We start from the raw sequence: 16,092 nt of genomic DNA, 5'->3' as shown, positions 1-16,092 counted from the left end.
ATCAGCTTTCCTAAAGTCTAGAACTTTCACCCTACTAGTTACCTTAACCACTCATGGTTTTACCTATTTTTTTTTTTGTAATACCTGGTGGTTTTCTTTAAAAGTCCATCTCCTATGTTTAGACAACACACTATAATTCTGCTGCCATTTAAGAGTGTATGCTCTTAAACGTGTGTAATGGCAGAGTAAAACCTGATAACCTAACAAGCATAACTAAGTACCACAGAGACATCTGCTTATCTGCAGCTGGGGCTGGCGTGGAGACCGTGTTCCAGCTGCCTTTTCAGTGTGTGCATTTTCAGATTCAGTCTTGAACCGGAAAGGCTCAGCCTTCGCTTAGGGATTAGCAGCTCCTTTCCAAAGGCTCAAATGGGGAGAGGAGGTAGGAGAGGAGCCCTCAGCCATCCACCGTCCCACCCGGGCAAAAACTCCTGCAACCACACACACTGAAACACCAGCACACGGGTTAAATTATTACTACTGCATGAGTCAATCCATTTACAGTTTGTGACTCTTTGAAAGCTTGTGACTGACAATGCTCTTTCAGGGGTGTGCTCTGTGCTGTACATATTATGGAATATAACTGCTTGTTGCAAGCAGTTACATTTAGAAGAAGAGGCAAGTGAAGGTCCTTCTTCATATTTTATTTTTTCTTAAAAGTAAGCAAATAATAAATGTTGTACCAAAATCTGCCAAGAGAATATTCAGACTGTACAAAGAACACTTTGAAGTCTGGAAAGTTCCAGCATTTCACTTGATGAACTTCAAGTGTTATTTTACATACTTGTCTTTATACACGCGTTACGGTAAAGTATACTCGTGTGTCATGTTTCAGTAGCTCTGACGGTTATGTCAAAATTGTAGGGGTGGAGGGAAGGAACAAGCCAAGGCTGGCATGTTGTTTTCCTCAAATAAGGTGAAACTTTAAAGATGAGGGAAGAGATGGTTTAAATGTAAACTCAGCTTGTTCAGAGTGTAAATTTTATAATTTTTATGGCAGAAGTGAGTATTCTTAAAGTCTGTCTTTCTCATTAGCTACAGATGTGGAGCAGATGAGTTCCTCCTCTCCTGTTCTTCCCGTGAGCTCCATGGGCAGTAAGTACCTCCTTTCTCTTGTCTCACACGGCCAGGTGGAACTTCTTCATTGCTGACAACTTTGTTTTTTGATCTGAGATTGCCAGACAAATGATACTACTTCAGTGTAGGAGCCCTGAAAAGCAATGCAGTTAAATCTTTACTGAAGAAGACCATTAAGGATGTTGCCTCTCCTTACCTTTCCCACAGAAATACCGTAGGCCTAGCCTGTGCTGAGACTTTTTACAGGTGTAGCTGTATCAGTTGTGTCCTTGATTCCTCCCCTCCCTTCTCCTCCAGCAAAGGCCATAAAGTAGATTAGCGGGGCCCAACTTTTTTTTGGCAGAGATGCCAAAACTTAGCCCTGCATCCCCACTGAGTGCCACTGCGATCCCTATCCTTTGGGGTCTGCTTTCTACTCTGTTCCTGTGCTCCATGTCCAATCTGCTGCTCTGCTTTCTGCTCCCTGCACTATCAGCTACTGTGGTGTCCCCCCTCCTCGGTCCGCTGCATGCCATGCGCAGGCTGCTGTATCACTTGTGGCATGCATGCCGCAGTTTGGCCACCCCTGGAGTAGATGGTGAAATAAAGAGCAGCATTATTTCTTTACCAGCATAATTTCCCATACTCTCAAGATATTTTTTAGTGGCTTATCTGTGCTAGTATTGTTAACCCCCCCTCCCATGCACAGGGCGCTGTACAGATGCTCTCCTACTCTGTCAGGCCGGGATTTTCTCAGGAGCCTGAGGGAGTCAGGTTCCCAAATCCTGTTCAATTAATGTAATTATCTGTGCTTAACTCACTTAGGCTGCTTGAAATCTTGGCTTTGGGACTCTCAAAATCCTTCTCCTTGCACAAGGAGCAGTGGTTTGTTTTTTAAAGACTCCATCTAGTGGTAATTAGTGCGTCTGCTGCCCGAACGTGTGCCTTTGTCAGTGGTAATCCACTAGGTGGCAACAAGTCCTTATCTGACAACGGGAACCCAGCGGCCCGGATTCTGAACATCTGCATCTAAAGTGCAGATTTCTTGTTCCCGAGGCACTGTTTTCCGTTAGTTGGAATCTCCCAGAAGAGGTAAATGGCTAACCAGAGGTTTTCAGAAGATAATGGTCTTTGCAACACAGAGGTCCCAAGCCCAGGATGTCTCCATACCCTTTTCATCGTGTTGATGGACTGTGCTGGCTTCTTACCAAAGATCAGCACAGCTTGGGAGAACCTGCATGTCCTGGGATTGTTTTGTGGCAAGCCTTTGCCTTCTTGCTGGCTTGGGATTTAATAAGCTCCTTGGACCTTCCTCTTACGTGTGTACACATGATTCTTTGTGAAAATGGTATTTATCATGAGCAGTAGCATGATCTAGCTAGACTGGTGTCAGGAAGCCAGCTTTGCATTAGTTGATTGATTCAGTTGCAGATGATCAATTTTTCCATGAAAAGTGGTGGTAACTTCATGTGCATGGGCACATAAACTTCATACACACTTTTGAAAACGGGTACATTTATGTTAAATTGTGCAGAATAATTTACCATTTAATTATTGTTTTAACCCAACATTACTTCAGCTTGTTGAGGAGGTCTTAAGGCAAAATGACCTCCTATTATCTGAATACATTTGCTGAATGCTCAAAGTAAAGCTGTATAACTTGAAATGAACCCTGGCTTTCTTCTTCCCTTAAATCACTCTTAGCATCTGTCTGTTATGTCATTGAGCTTCTCCCCACTTTGTAGGTTTGTAGGTTGTAAAACCAGGAGTAACCTCTGTAATCATCTACTCTGGCATCCCATTTAACACAAGCCTTTGGACTTCCTTCTATGAATTCTTGCTGCAAATTCAATAGCTATACTTGAATTTTTGGAAAAACAGCCTATCTGGATTTTAAAATTCCCAGTACTCCAGGATCTACCACAGCCATGGGTAAATTGTTCCAGTGGTTGATAGCTACTTCATTTAAAAGCTTGTGTTTTATTTGTAGCCTACATTTGTCCAGCTTCAACTTGCAGCCAGTGGTTCTAGTTAACTTTTTGTCTGCTAGATTGCAGAGCTTTCTTCAGATACGTTGGCCAGTTCCTTGGTAGGTACTTACATCGGTCAGTGCTCAACCTTTGATAAACTAAGCAGATTGAGCTCCTTCAGTCCTTCACTAAATAGTGTGTTTTCTGGTGTTTTAATCATTCCTTGTGGGTTTTCTTGGCATCTTCTTAATTTTCAGCATCTTCCTTGAAGCATGGACAGCAATATTGCACATCGTGTGCAGGAACACTCACACTAGTGCCAGCTACAGAGATAATAGCTCTCCTGCTCAATAGTCCCCTGTTTCTACAGCCAAGAATCACATTAGCACCTTTGCCCAGCGTATCTTTGAGAGCTCCTTATCAACTGATTATCCACCTTGCCTTCCAAATTCGTCACTTCTGCCTTACTTCATTGCCCAAGGAGCTTATTTTGCTGTTGCTTTACCCCATACAATCAAACTCCAAGTATTTTCTGACCTAGGAGTACAAGAAGATAGAAAAAAAATCAGTTGGTGAAAACAAAACATCAGAAAAATGCATAGTAAGTTTGGAGGGCTGCAGCAAAACGATACTTAACCAGTTCACTGGCACAAATGGTGGCAATCTGTTCAACCCACTTTAAAGCTCAAACAGGTTTGAAAATTGAGCGTTCTGTCTGCCCGTGCAATAAACACATACTCCTGGTTTGTATGGGGACCACACGTTTTCTGTACTCCACTTGAGCTGGAGCAGAACTGTTACTGCCTACCGAGTGATCTTATTTACTTATTTATTCCATGGGGATTGGACTAGATGGCCTCCTGACGTCCTTTCCAACCCTATTTTTTTAAGATCCATTTTCTATGAAAGTGTGCATGTGGGTGCCTTGTGCATGCGTGCACCATCTTTATTTCCTTTGTACACCATCATCACTTAAAAGTATTCCTGAAAAGTCTAAAGTGGTCGATCATGCTTCGGATGACTGACTTCCATAATATTCAAATTAAAAGCTGCGCTTTATGTTGAAGAGCAGTAAAAGTTGCATCCCAAACTAGAATTCCTCTGTCTTCTGTATTTATTTGTCACTTGTTTAAACGTAAATATGCCTGCTGCTTTTAGCAAAGTGACACCGAACATTTTGTAGCAGGGTATAAACCCTTGAAAATGAGGTGTTTCAGTGGAAATGCAGGGTGATCCCTAATGTTAATGTTGGTGCCTATTGGAAAAAGCCTTCAATAACTGAACTGTGCCCTTCAGTGTCACAGGTTTGGGAAAAGAGGAGCCTTCAAAGTCCCAGCCCTGCAAGGAGCCAGTGTGCTTGGCTTTATGTAAGTGAGCAGGTCCATTGAGTTCAGTGGGTTTATTCGTGTATGTAGAACTAAGCACATTTTAGGCTTGATTTTGCAAGAATCTCACAGTCCAGATACCTTTATAAGTGTTTTTGTTTTGTTCTGTTTTTGAGAGAGAAAAGAAGAATTTGTCCAAGTAACCCAGCAATTTTCTGGTTTTTGCTCTCTTGGGAAGTGTTTTGGTTTTGGAAAAAATCCAGCCCAAAGGAAGCTTGCAGTGTGCCTTAAAAAGAGCAGTGCCTTCTGTTTTGCTGGCTGAGAAACAGCTCCTTTCAAAGACCTTCAAGTTTAAAACAACCCCCCTTATATCCCCCCCAACAAAAAAAACCCTCAGGAAAAAAAGATGCATTTTTCCAGTTTATAAGAAGGGGAGCCTGGTATCAGAATGTGTTTAGACTGGTGCTCAAGATCTGAAAGGACAGCATGGTCGGGATTCTTTTACGGGGCGGGGAAGGAGTTGTGAAAGTCTGGTCGTGCTTAGATAAATGATTTTATAATGTTGCAGGACTTCAGGTTTAGGCAGTTTTACAGATTGCAGATAAGACAAGTTTACTGGCCTTTAGCATGTTACAAAATGACTGATTTCACCTCCTAATCTATGCAAACAGATAATCTGTAAAACTAATACACAATTATGGAAAAGTAAACCCAGGAGGAGCTCCAGGCCATCTCAGTCATTCTGGATCTTATAAATAGTTATTTGAACAAGTAGCTCTCATTATTATGGGCACCATTCACTGACTGGATGGTGAAGCTTTCGACTGTGACACGTTTCCAGTACAGCCGTGGATATGAATCGTGTGCTTAAACCTATGTTGTATGAATGTAAAATGCAGTTCATTGCAGGAAAAGGCTGCAGATCCATTTTGGAGCTTGCGGGTCCTTCGAGGCACAACCATACCTGTCGGTTGAGGCGGACGGGGAGCAGGCACACCTGTGAGGGCCTAGGCAGTCCATCTCCCTCCAGTAGGTAGGAGAGAGTTTAACCAGACTTTCTGCCGAAGCAAAACAGCTGGTAAAGCATCTGGGCGTCTCTTTCCCCCCTCCCCCCCCCCCCCCCCCCCAAACTACCTTTTAATAGCCAGGTTAGTGGATGCTGAGTGTTTGTGCAGTGATGGGTACCCCGGCACGCTGCACAGCAAGTTACAGGAAGAGATTTCCTGCACGTCTCATACTGATGTAAGCGGCTATAGCAGCGTCCAGCACGGCATGTCTGGGCATGCTTCTCCACTAGCAATGCCTCCTAAGACCAGAGGAAGAGACAAACATGCAGAAAAGGAGTAATAGTAATAATAATAAAATGCTGCCTGAGGTTGGCTTACACAGTGAGTTGGCCCTAGCACACCTGCTGAGCCAACCAGATCCCATGTGCCCCACCATTTTCTTATTTTCCAAACAGCCAGTTGCAGAGAGGAGGGGAGGAGTAATTCAGATGTGGGGTCAGGCGGGCAGCAGTGACCTTTTGGACCACTTCCTTTGCTTTCCTGAAAGCATGTGCCTGCTTCCTCATCTGAAGTCCTGCAGTTTATGTAACTTGCTTGCCCACTGAACCCAGGGCACATGGTCCATATAAAGACATCACTTGTCTCCCCTTGAGCAGCACCTCTGCACGCTGAGGCTTCCTCTCAAGAGTGAGAGAATTCATTCAACCTGTCTGTGGTTCTGCTTATTGGGAGCACATCACAACTGCTGACATTTTCTGTTCAGAATCACTCTTGGGCCACAGCAGAAAGCCCTATCAGGTCAGGGTGCCCTCAGTGTTGTAGACCTGAGGAGCTGATCCCCACCCCCCCCCCCCCTACAAATCCGAAAAGGATGCTGTATTCTGACCACAGGGGTTACCCGTTTACAGAGGAAAACATCTAAGGCCACCTTCTGGTGGCAGAGTTGTATTAGGAGTTAATACTGCCCTTATTCTCAAAATAAATTCAGTGAAAAAAGATTTTGGCTATATTTTTTTCTTTCCAACCTATGTTGCTGAACTCACAACACCCTTAAAATACACTTAAAACATACCAGACGAATCAGCTAGCACAAATACTCCACCCACCCATGTGCACTTGGCAGACTTCTGCTCTAAGAATCAACACTTAATGTACAGCTTGGTTCAGAAAATCTGTAGCTCCAGCCTGAAATACTCTGTGTGAACAGACTGCCATGAGCTTGGTTATCGAGAGGTAGAAGCCATTTTTCCATTGAATGTGTGTATGTTTGTTTTTCAAAGGATCTTTAAAAAAAAATGAAAATATGAAAAACTCTTTTACAAATTTTACAAAATGACTTAAAATCTTGTTTCCTGCCTTGGTGACATGCCATGATCGTTGACATCCCATTGTGATGACTCTGTAGAGTTGCTTTTCTGTGAAGAACAGGAAAACCTGTGTTAATTCACTTGAATATTCCTCCTCTTTTTAATCAGGAATGTGTGCAGATGCAAGGTCACAGTACATGTGGGCTCTCATATTCCCATAGTTTTTTGTATGGCCACTAATGTGTGCAGTTTTCTACCTGGGGTGCAGTTTGCGTTTGCTCTGCAGTCAGAAGTGTTTGTGTAAGTTGTTGGTTGTTTTTTTTGTCTAAACCTGTATGAAAGCTGCTGCGTGCAAAGCTGCTGCATGCAAAGCAGCTGCAGGCCTCACCCGCGTTCCCAGAAGACTCGTAGTCCCCGGGAGAAAACCAAGGAGAATGCGATGGTAGTTCCAGCCTTCCTGCTAGAGGAGGCAGTTTTCATACAAGTTGAATTTCCAACACCTCAGGGTTACTTGTGCTTCTGTTTATTTCTTTGGTTATTGATAATTAGTGCTGGGATTGTTAAAGATGCCTAAGAGAATTTAATCTCGGGCTCATAGAAATGAGTTGGAGCAGGCATCTAGCTACCTTTATGCCTCTTTGAAGTCCCGGTCCAATTCTATGGGTCCATTTGAGATTCATATGATAAAAGTACATTTAGAAATTTCATATTAACTCTTATTTGTAGCTTGGGAGGAACAACTGGAGCTAAATCACTTGAGGCATGTTGAAGCAAGGAGCAAGTGATTAAAAACATTTTAGCCACTTTTTTTTTTTAATATTGGTGTCAACAGTCCAACACCTTTAAGGCATTGTACTTTGTTGTAGGCAGTAATCAACCCTGAACTCTCCTTAGGAGAGCTAACTTTTCTCTTTAAAAGCATGAAAGGTAGTTTACTGTAAGATGTCTTCTCATTTATGAAGGGCCTTTGAAATCAGAGTCAGAAGAGACCTGTTGTGTCATAATCTCATCCATCCCCTTGGCGAGTGGAGGAGTTGTTCCCTCTCTTGCATTTCGCTGTCATGCTCTGTAAACCGAGAAGGTGCTTGGAGCATTGACAATGGATGTTGATAGGGTAAATACCTGGACAACACACGCTCCACGGGAAAACGTTCCCCACTCAAATCTATTCTGGCGCTTTTTCAAATAGGAGACTGGTCAGCCTCACCTTCTGATTTTAGGAGAGAACTGTTTCAGTTCATAAAATGACGGTAGGTTTTATTGCATCAGGCTCTCAGTTCCAGTAGGTCGTGATCCTAGGTCTCTGGTTGGAGCTCAAGGTGGTGCTTTCGGTAGGAATCCTATAAACAGAGCTTGCAATGTGACCAACGAGATGTTAAACCAGATGGCTCCATTTTTGCAAAACATACATGTGCCCAGCCCAGCTGTGGGGCCTGCTTTCTGCAAGGGTAACAAAGACATTGCTTCGTGCAAAAACGTGAAGCCTGACACATCTTCCTGTTGGCTATATGATAAATAACTTGGTAGACAGGGAATGAGAGGAGATTTAAGTTACTTGTTGCCAGAACCAAGAGTTCTGCCCTAGTCCTATACTATTCTCCGAGGGGAAGTTTAAAAATGTATTTATTGAGCAGAACCGCAGGCAGCGTTCCTCCACGTGAGCACGCACTCTTAGCTATCTGGTCCGCAGTTTGCATTCATTGATCAGTGAGTTGGTACAAACTAAAACCCACCGACAGCAATGAATGTTGATTGCAGCCATTAGATGCACGAGCTGTGCAGCCATATTTCTTCAGATTCAGTCCAGTCGCTTTTGCACGATGAAAGGGTTGCAGTATTTTTACGATGTAAGAATGCAGGATGTGATGACATCTCCCATGGCTATTCGTTATGCTGGCGAGGACTGCAATGTATACTTTCATTGACGAAATTATAGGAATGCAGACAACTTAGCAATAGGGACTGTTTAAGATGGAGAAATGATTGACTCTAGTGTGGCTAATGAAGAACAGTTTTGTCACAGATCCTTAGTTCCAGGATTCAACCTGCACTGCCTAGGCTAGACTGTCTTACATTTCCCCTGCATTTTTCCAAAGGCTTGAATATGAGAAATTCCATTTTAAGTTTAAATGGAGTATTTCAGAGAACTGCAGGAGCACAAAAATTACATTTTGAAGTTGGTGGTATCTGTACTCCTCTTGCCTTCACCTGTTACATTTTCAGTATACCAAAATCACATTGACTTTAACCATAGCTTTGTGCTCCTTTAAGTTGCTTAAGCAATTTTTGAATAGTCGTTTTTTTGACTGCTAAGTTATCTTGAGTCACCCTTCTTACTTTTTTTTAATATTGAAAGTATCAACTACTGCTTACAGCTTCTCAGTTTACTTTTTCAGAAAGATGGATTCTGACCAATTAACATTTCTTTTCAGCCCAATTTAGGAGAGGTTTGCTGGCATAGTTGTAGCTCTACCAGCATGCCCTCTCTTCCCGTGGCACAAGAGTGCTTTGTGTTGGTACAGGCTATGCTGATTGCCTGAGTGAAACCGTCAAATCCACCAAAAGCATTTATTTTTTTGCTGGCATGACTTTACAATAGACTGTACAATAATAGATATCCTCCAGTCTTTGTTCCATAACTCTTAACCTTGTTGCAGTTTTTAAAACAATGTACGACTGCTTTTTTTTCCCCTGGATCTTCATTTGCAGGACGCAATCTACAGTATGAGGCCCTTTGAATTTTTACCCTAATTAAATTTATTTTAGCCTAATTAATTTCTTTGGATTCCATAATTCTTGCAAAAAAAAAAAAGCATTCATGTGCACCTATTCTAAAGCATGTTGCATGTGCCTTGCTCCATCTCTTATTCCAGAAGACACAGGTGGGGGGTGCCGTGTCTGGATTTGCTTCCTGAGACGACTTTGCAGCCCGTTAGCTGTCCTTTGAAAGGGGCTGAAATGTTTTCCTCGCCCGGTTGTAACGTGACAGTGTGAGACAGAGGAACAGCTGGGTTCAGCGATACGGGATCGAGTCCTCTGGGTTGCTTCTCCTGCTGAGCAGTTGGTGGAAACTGAAGGGAGGAAGTAGTCGTGTCGGTTCGTGAGAGCAAACGGAATGACATTCCAAGGCTCCTCCAGCAAAGCTCGAGTTGCCAGCCCGAATGGAAAATAGGTTTCCATCCTGAGCTGCTCTACACCCCTCTTCTGTGGACGCCCACTATTCTCAAATGAGTTTCCAAATTTCTTTTGCCTGTGGATGCATTGCTGTTTCTGGATCATTCACGGAAAACCTTTCATTATGTACAGAGACCTTGTTTGGCTGAAATTCTGCTTAGAATTTCAACAAAATCTTCTGTTTTAAAAGTGCACCACACCAACACCTTAATCTTGAAAATGCAAGACAGTCCATTCTTATGCACCAAGATGGTTTGGGGCTAGAGGGCTGGAGGCGAGTTGGCAGGTCAGTCCATCTCTTGTAGCTCCGACTGTATCCAAGCGTGCCTGTGATAAACCTCAAGGTACAGTCAACGGTCGATGGTTTTTTTTCTAATGCTCAAACTCACCGACAGCGTTGAATGTTCACTGAAGCTATCTGTAGCCGGCTGTATACGTGCACTGTACATACTTTCCATGCATCTGTTTTCCATAGGCCAGCAGTGGAAACCCTGCTGAGGGCTGCACATTCTTTGTTGCAGGGCCTTAAATTGCAAGTATTTTAATTATGCAATGGGACTGCGAGGGCTAACAAATTGCAGGCGTGTTGAGATGCAGTTGTTTATATGAAATTGCCCTAGACTATTGCTTACAGCTTTGTTCCTGATTTGTAACCATACAGACAAAAAATGCTTTTTCTCTCCAATTTAGAATACAGTAAATATTTACCCTGAAGTATTTTAATTGTACTTTGTTTTTTAAAGTTAAAACCAGTAAACTACACTGCGAGCAAAACAAACATGCCATTTTTCTGGTTCTCTGTCATGCACATGACATCTTGGGGTCGCCGAAGAATTTCCTTTGTCCTGTCCTTTTTTAAACGCTCTAGATTTTCAGTAGCTATGGAGGGCTGAATTGCGATCACTTCAGACCACACCTGTAGCAATTGCAGCTTGTCTGTAGGAGCTGCTACAGAACAGCATGGCGCAGGGGCCTTTACCACGTTACCTTCACAGGGGCTTAATTCGAAGCAAGAGAACACTTATTCTATGAGCTCCAGTTCAAAGGACACTGACAACTTGATTTTTTTTTTAATTCCTTTTGAACCATTGCACTTCCCACTTGCTTGTTCAAAAGACACTTGCACAGGTGAGAGAGCACCACAAACGTACTCTATCCTGTCTCTCCCTGTGTGTGCATAGTCCATCTGTTGCCTGCTGCATCTTCAGTTTTGCTCTTCTGCCTTTGCTGCTGGCAAATACTGTTTTTTCCAGGCCAGGGGCAAGCGTTCAGGTGAGTTCTTTCTGAGTTTACACGAGGAAGGTAGGCTCGGCGGAGCGGAAATGTTTTGGCCCTGAAGCCATGAAACCAGCCAGACTTCATGGGGAAGGAGGGGGATTTTGCCAAATGTTTAGGGTTGAACTAACTTCTGTTCTCATTGAACCTCCTGTTTTACCAGGGAGCTTAGCTGGAGTAGATTAAATAAATGATGTAGTCCTTTTGGAAGCCTTACTCAAAATAACCTGAAATTAGAGACCTTGGGCTTGTGTGCTAATAGCAGATACACAACTTTCAGAGGAAAGTGGAGTTTGCTGTTCTGTACATTTTAAAGTGAAACTGCAGATATTTTTCCTACAAAGTCCACTGTAAAAGTAACTCTTGCATAACTTTATTTAGCTTTTAACTACAGAAGGATTTAAATTATCTTGAAATTGCTGCGCTCATTTGTCTGCCCAATCAGTCTACATTTTGAACTATGCAGACTGACTGGAAATGATTTATTCAAGCTGCTTGCAACTGCGCTGTAGGTTAGAGTGAATGCTTGCTTTACCTAGACTTGCTGGGCTTTGGTTGTAAAGCACATGTAAGGAAAGTGTTATATCAAGCAGAAATATATTATCATTTAAAATTGCAGTGCATTTGCTCTTAGTGAAAGGGAAGTGTTGGGAAACCAGTGACTGCTTGATTAAGGTTCAGACAGAATATCTTGTCTGTATAAGTGTCAGCCCAAAGACTAGACTTGCATAATAAGAATTTAAGATACTTGAAACCCATCCATTTTCTTATATACATGGTGATTTAAGTAAGGCCTGCCCTTCAAAAATCTTAAGAGGAGCTTGTTTTCAGCCAATAATTACTAAGTTGTAGCATTTTGTGGACTCCGGTAATACTAAACTTCACCTGCGGGGCCAAAACACTCTGAAAATCATTAAAAGAACGGTACTAGTTCTCACCTCTTCAGAGCAGTTTTGTCACCACCCTCCAGAACGGGACCTGGGGAAAAGAGCAAAGTCAAGTCATTTTAGGTTAACAGTAGTCGCCAAAAGAAATTTCAAGTGGCAAAGCCAGTGCAGAGCCACTTCTATGCTGAACTTACCCCGCTTTTGTATGTGCCAGTGTCTAAGCCAGGCTGTTCAGCCTCGCTGTGCAACTGGTGATTATTTGGTTAAACTAGGTTTCTTGCCAAGATGACTATTTTAAGGTCATGTTATCCTTCTCGTATGTGAGCTATTCATATTGACCATCACCCTCTTTCAGCTGCTATCTCATTTTCCCCACTTTTCCCCACTGTAGATTCTGGCCTAAATTTGTTTGCTGTTGTTCATTTGAAACCTATGCATTGCTCCTTTACCTCTTTATGATTCTTGGGTTCCCTGGTGCAAAGTCCAAAACGTACCATAAAGTGGGCCCAAATCATGGCATGTAGTCTTTGAGGTTGAAACCTTCACAAAAACTCAATTTCTGGAAACAATGGAACTGCCAGCAATGAGGATAAGGCTTGTAGTAGCAGGGGATATAATCTTTGGTTGTGGATTTTAATATTCAGAGCAAAATGTATAATCCATCTTTCCCGTCTCCCCCTGAATTTTGTACGTTTTTGATGAAAACAGAAACAACCCAATGTCCTGTAGTGCATACGCTTGGCGAGGGGAAATGTGCTAAGCTGCTGTGCTTTGTCTGCAGGGGTCTTGGACAGTACTCAAACAAGCATCTTGTCAACCTCTACGTGAGGCTGCTGCTTCTTTTTTTTTTTGGTGATTCCCCAACTTCCCCTTCCTTTCTCTATACTGGCAGTGGCTTTCAGCTTCATGTATGGCCTTAACTCCATGTCTCTTCACAGGATGTCATGTCTGTCATCCCTTCATCTCTGTTCTGCCTCATCTTTTCTAGTTTTTTTTGCTCCTCTTTACTTAGGAAAAGCAGCTTCAGTAGAATACAATTTCCTATACATGAACAGGCAGCAGGCTGTTGGGGAGCCCCTTTTAGTGGGCTTCGTGGTAGAGAACGATCTGTGCTGCCTTAATTGACCTCATTAAGTGTAGTAAAGAGAAGCTTGAGTGACTTGAAGAGAAGGTCTTTGGCCTTCATTGTATTAACCACCAGAGAATAGAAGGAAGAACGGCTTCCCAGGCTGGTGTGGAAAAGACCATTTTTTGTAGGCAGCGTTATGATGGGAGAGGGGTGGCCAGCATCATGTCTGGCTGTCTTTGACTCAGCCTGGACAACCATCACTTGTGCTCTTTCATGACTCTGAAGACTAGTGTGGCATCCTCAAAGGCTTGGAAACCATGTCTGATCCGGACAGTGAGGATGCATAGTGCATTTGCTTGCTTCCTTATCAAGGAGTCATAGAGGAGCAGGGCTGGAAGGGACCTCCAGAGGCCATCTAGTCCAGCCCGCTGCCTGAGGCAGGATCAGCCCAGACAAATCCATAATCTAAACTGTACATAAGACTGCTGCCAGCCCTGATGCAACACAGACCTAACAGCTGAACCTGCCACAGGTAAAGCAGGGGAACCATGGAAGCAAATGTCCTTCTGTGCAATGTCAATACATGCTCGAGAGATCCCAGGTAGAGGGCCATGCCCCCCGCTACAAAGGAAGGCAGCCCACCTCCTTGCCTGGTCTGTACCAGTCTGACCATGAAGTAAAAATCCTTCCTGAGCCCAAATATGACCATCGATCTGATCCTGAGCAGGGTCAGGTCCCAGCAGGAGCACTGGCACAGCCCAGTCTAAGTTCCCAGCCTTGGCTGTAGCTAGCACCCAATACCTATTTAGGGGCATTAAAACCAATTATTTCTGACAATGTACCAGCTCAGTCGATGGATACTTAATAAATAGAGCACGTTTCTGCAAGGCCTGACTGCCTGCATTTGGTAAATACGAATGGTTCTTATTCTGAACTTTGTTTTATGAAAGTCAGGTTTGGTGATGGTATGGATCATTGAAAGTTAACAAAGGGTTGAGACTTCTCCAGCCCAACAGCAGCACGTTCTCTACCTTACCTGAGACGGAGGGGGTTTTTGCAGTTGCTGTCTTTTCCTGTGCAAGAGCCTGCAAAGAATGGGGTTATTTAGAATTTGCGCTCTCTTCCCAAAATACTCATGGACACCTGGGAAACATTGCCTAGTTATTCAAGGCAGAGAATGTGAACTCTGCACGTAGGGATGGGAATATACAGCGGTAAGACCTGTGGGCACTTCTCTTGGTGTGCCACTTATTTATTATGTCAGAACAACTCGCACTAATGCTTTCAGTCGCCTTTGGACTGTCCTTTACAACAGGACCGACTTAGTTACACCAGAGAAGGAATCCTTATGAAGGTGCAGCACAGTGTAACCAAGCAGATTCAGCAAAATCAACCGATGCCAAGTTATCCAACTCTTTCTCTAAGGAAAACTAAAATGGCTTTATGTATAACACCCTGAAAAAATGCTGCAGCTGCATGTAACACCTGCTGGGATTATTCCGTACCATTTTTTCTTGTAACAAGTAAAATGAAAAATCCAAAGCCTTCATCTGGTTGATTCCTAATTTTCTAAGCATGGAGTATTTGGTGGTATCAATGCTATTCTGGATAAACTGCTTTCTAGCCCACAGAAGAGATGTGTGGTTGAATTAACACTAAACTTTCCTTCTCATCTAACAGCTTCCATCAGCAGGAAAATGATTAAAACCTGCATTTCTGAAAGTTGTCATAATAGTAGCTTGTCATTCCCAGCTTTGAAAATTAATCTTTTACTTCCGTCAGTAGGCTAATCTGTGCAAATTGTACTCCTGTGGCCTTACGTGCGTAAAATGCATGGTACCAAACTCATTTTGCTAATGGCAGAAGCTTAAATTGTAAAGAGCTGCCTCTCTTCATAGACACCAGACCTCAACCGACCTTGATGCTCTGCGTTATTAACTGTTGCTTCCAAAATGTCCTTGCAAGTGAAGATCTTTCACAGAACTTGAATGAATGGACTGTTTTTGGCTGCTGGGTTTCTTGCATGTCTGGCAAAGCAAAGTGCTGGTCTGGCTATATGCCCAGCACAGAGGCTCCCAATACCAGCTAACTGATTTAAACAAAATGCTGTTTTAGGGCCACATTTATATACTGAACAGAGAAAGGGAAGCCATCTTTCCAAAAAAGGAACCAGGCACTAAAGAAGAAGAGGGTAGGAGTCAAGGGAAAAGTTTATTTGCATGTGGGAAAAAAACTTAGTTCCCCTGTGTCTTGACCAGTATTTTTTTTAAAGAGAGTTATAGATTGTAGTCCACTTATACTAAAAATTACAAAAATCTTCAAATGTGTCATTTTGCTATTTAAGATTTCTGAGAAATAGCAATGTTTTGGAGAAAGCACTGAGTTCAGTGTATAAGTACTCTGAAAGGTGCCTTGTTTGAAACTCTCATCATCATGTTGGAAAGGTGCCACATTTGAAATGATCGTTCCCTTTGCAGCATGCTGCCCCCACTTCCTGTACCGTAGTTTCAGGAAATCAAGCATCGTCTTCAAAGTTCAATTATAAGCCCATGTAAAAAACCTTTTCAGTTTGTAACATGAAGCAAATGGCTCTGTGAGATCTGTACAGGTTTGTTCTAATCTGCACTCTTAAATGGAAAAATGTTTTTTGACTTGATCCGTTGCTTGTAAAGTGCTGCTTGGAGTGTTTTCTAAGGTATTGTATATGATCTTTATGGCACGTAACTGGAAAAATGAGGCTTCTAAACTTACTTTGTACTCGTAAGCTATTATTTCTTAAATAAAACTTGGTGACTCCAGGCAAGTTGTGGATTCTGCCGTTGTAGATTTCTCTCCCCCCTCGCCACCCCCACCAGCTATTAGTTTAGTTAAACTTAATTGCATTGTATTTTAAGGTTGGCATGTTTGAGCTTTGCTCTGCTGTGATTTGTGCTGGCCAGGGTATGCTGCAGAAGTTTGACACAGTTAGGGTTCAGGACTTGCATTGTAAGTCCTTTATTTTCAAGTCCTGAATGAAAAAATG

At 42.8% G+C, this 16,092-nt stretch overlaps 1 protein-coding gene and 1 long non-coding RNA gene across 4 annotated transcripts in view; one reads left to right on the top strand and one right to left on the bottom strand.

The window, feature by feature from the left end:
- NR6A1 (nuclear receptor subfamily 6 group A member 1) overlaps nt 1–16,092 on the top strand; it is a 159,579-nt gene that overhangs the window by 37,971 nt on the left and 105,516 nt on the right. For both annotated transcript variants that reach the window (XM_059715752.1, XM_019495324.2), the window contains exon 4: nt 1,036–1,095. In XM_059715752.1, the coding sequence (XP_059571735.1) occupies nt 1,036–1,095 (60 nt within the window). The remainder of the gene's footprint in view (nt 1–1,035; nt 1,096–16,092) is intronic.
- The window catches only part of LOC109285059 (uncharacterized), a 35,242-nt gene continuing 19,779 nt past the window's right edge, over nt 630–16,092 (bottom strand). Inside the window, exons 2-4 of one of the 2 annotated variants that reach the window (XR_002092727.2) lie at nt 12,053–12,092; nt 5,486–6,773; nt 630–3,563 (exon numbers count right to left, since the gene is read on the bottom strand). This is a non-coding gene — a long non-coding RNA (uncharacterized LOC109285059). The remainder of the gene's footprint in view (nt 3,564–5,485; nt 6,774–12,052; nt 12,093–16,092) is intronic. The other variant, XR_009455963.1, reaches the window with a different exon arrangement.

This window comes from Alligator mississippiensis, chromosome 12, assembly GCF_030867095.1.
Source record: "Alligator mississippiensis isolate rAllMis1 chromosome 12, rAllMis1, whole genome shotgun sequence".
NCBI lineage: Eukaryota > Metazoa > Chordata > Crocodylia > Alligatoridae > Alligator > Alligator mississippiensis.
This window is presented reverse-complemented; position numbering and strand designations above follow the sequence as displayed.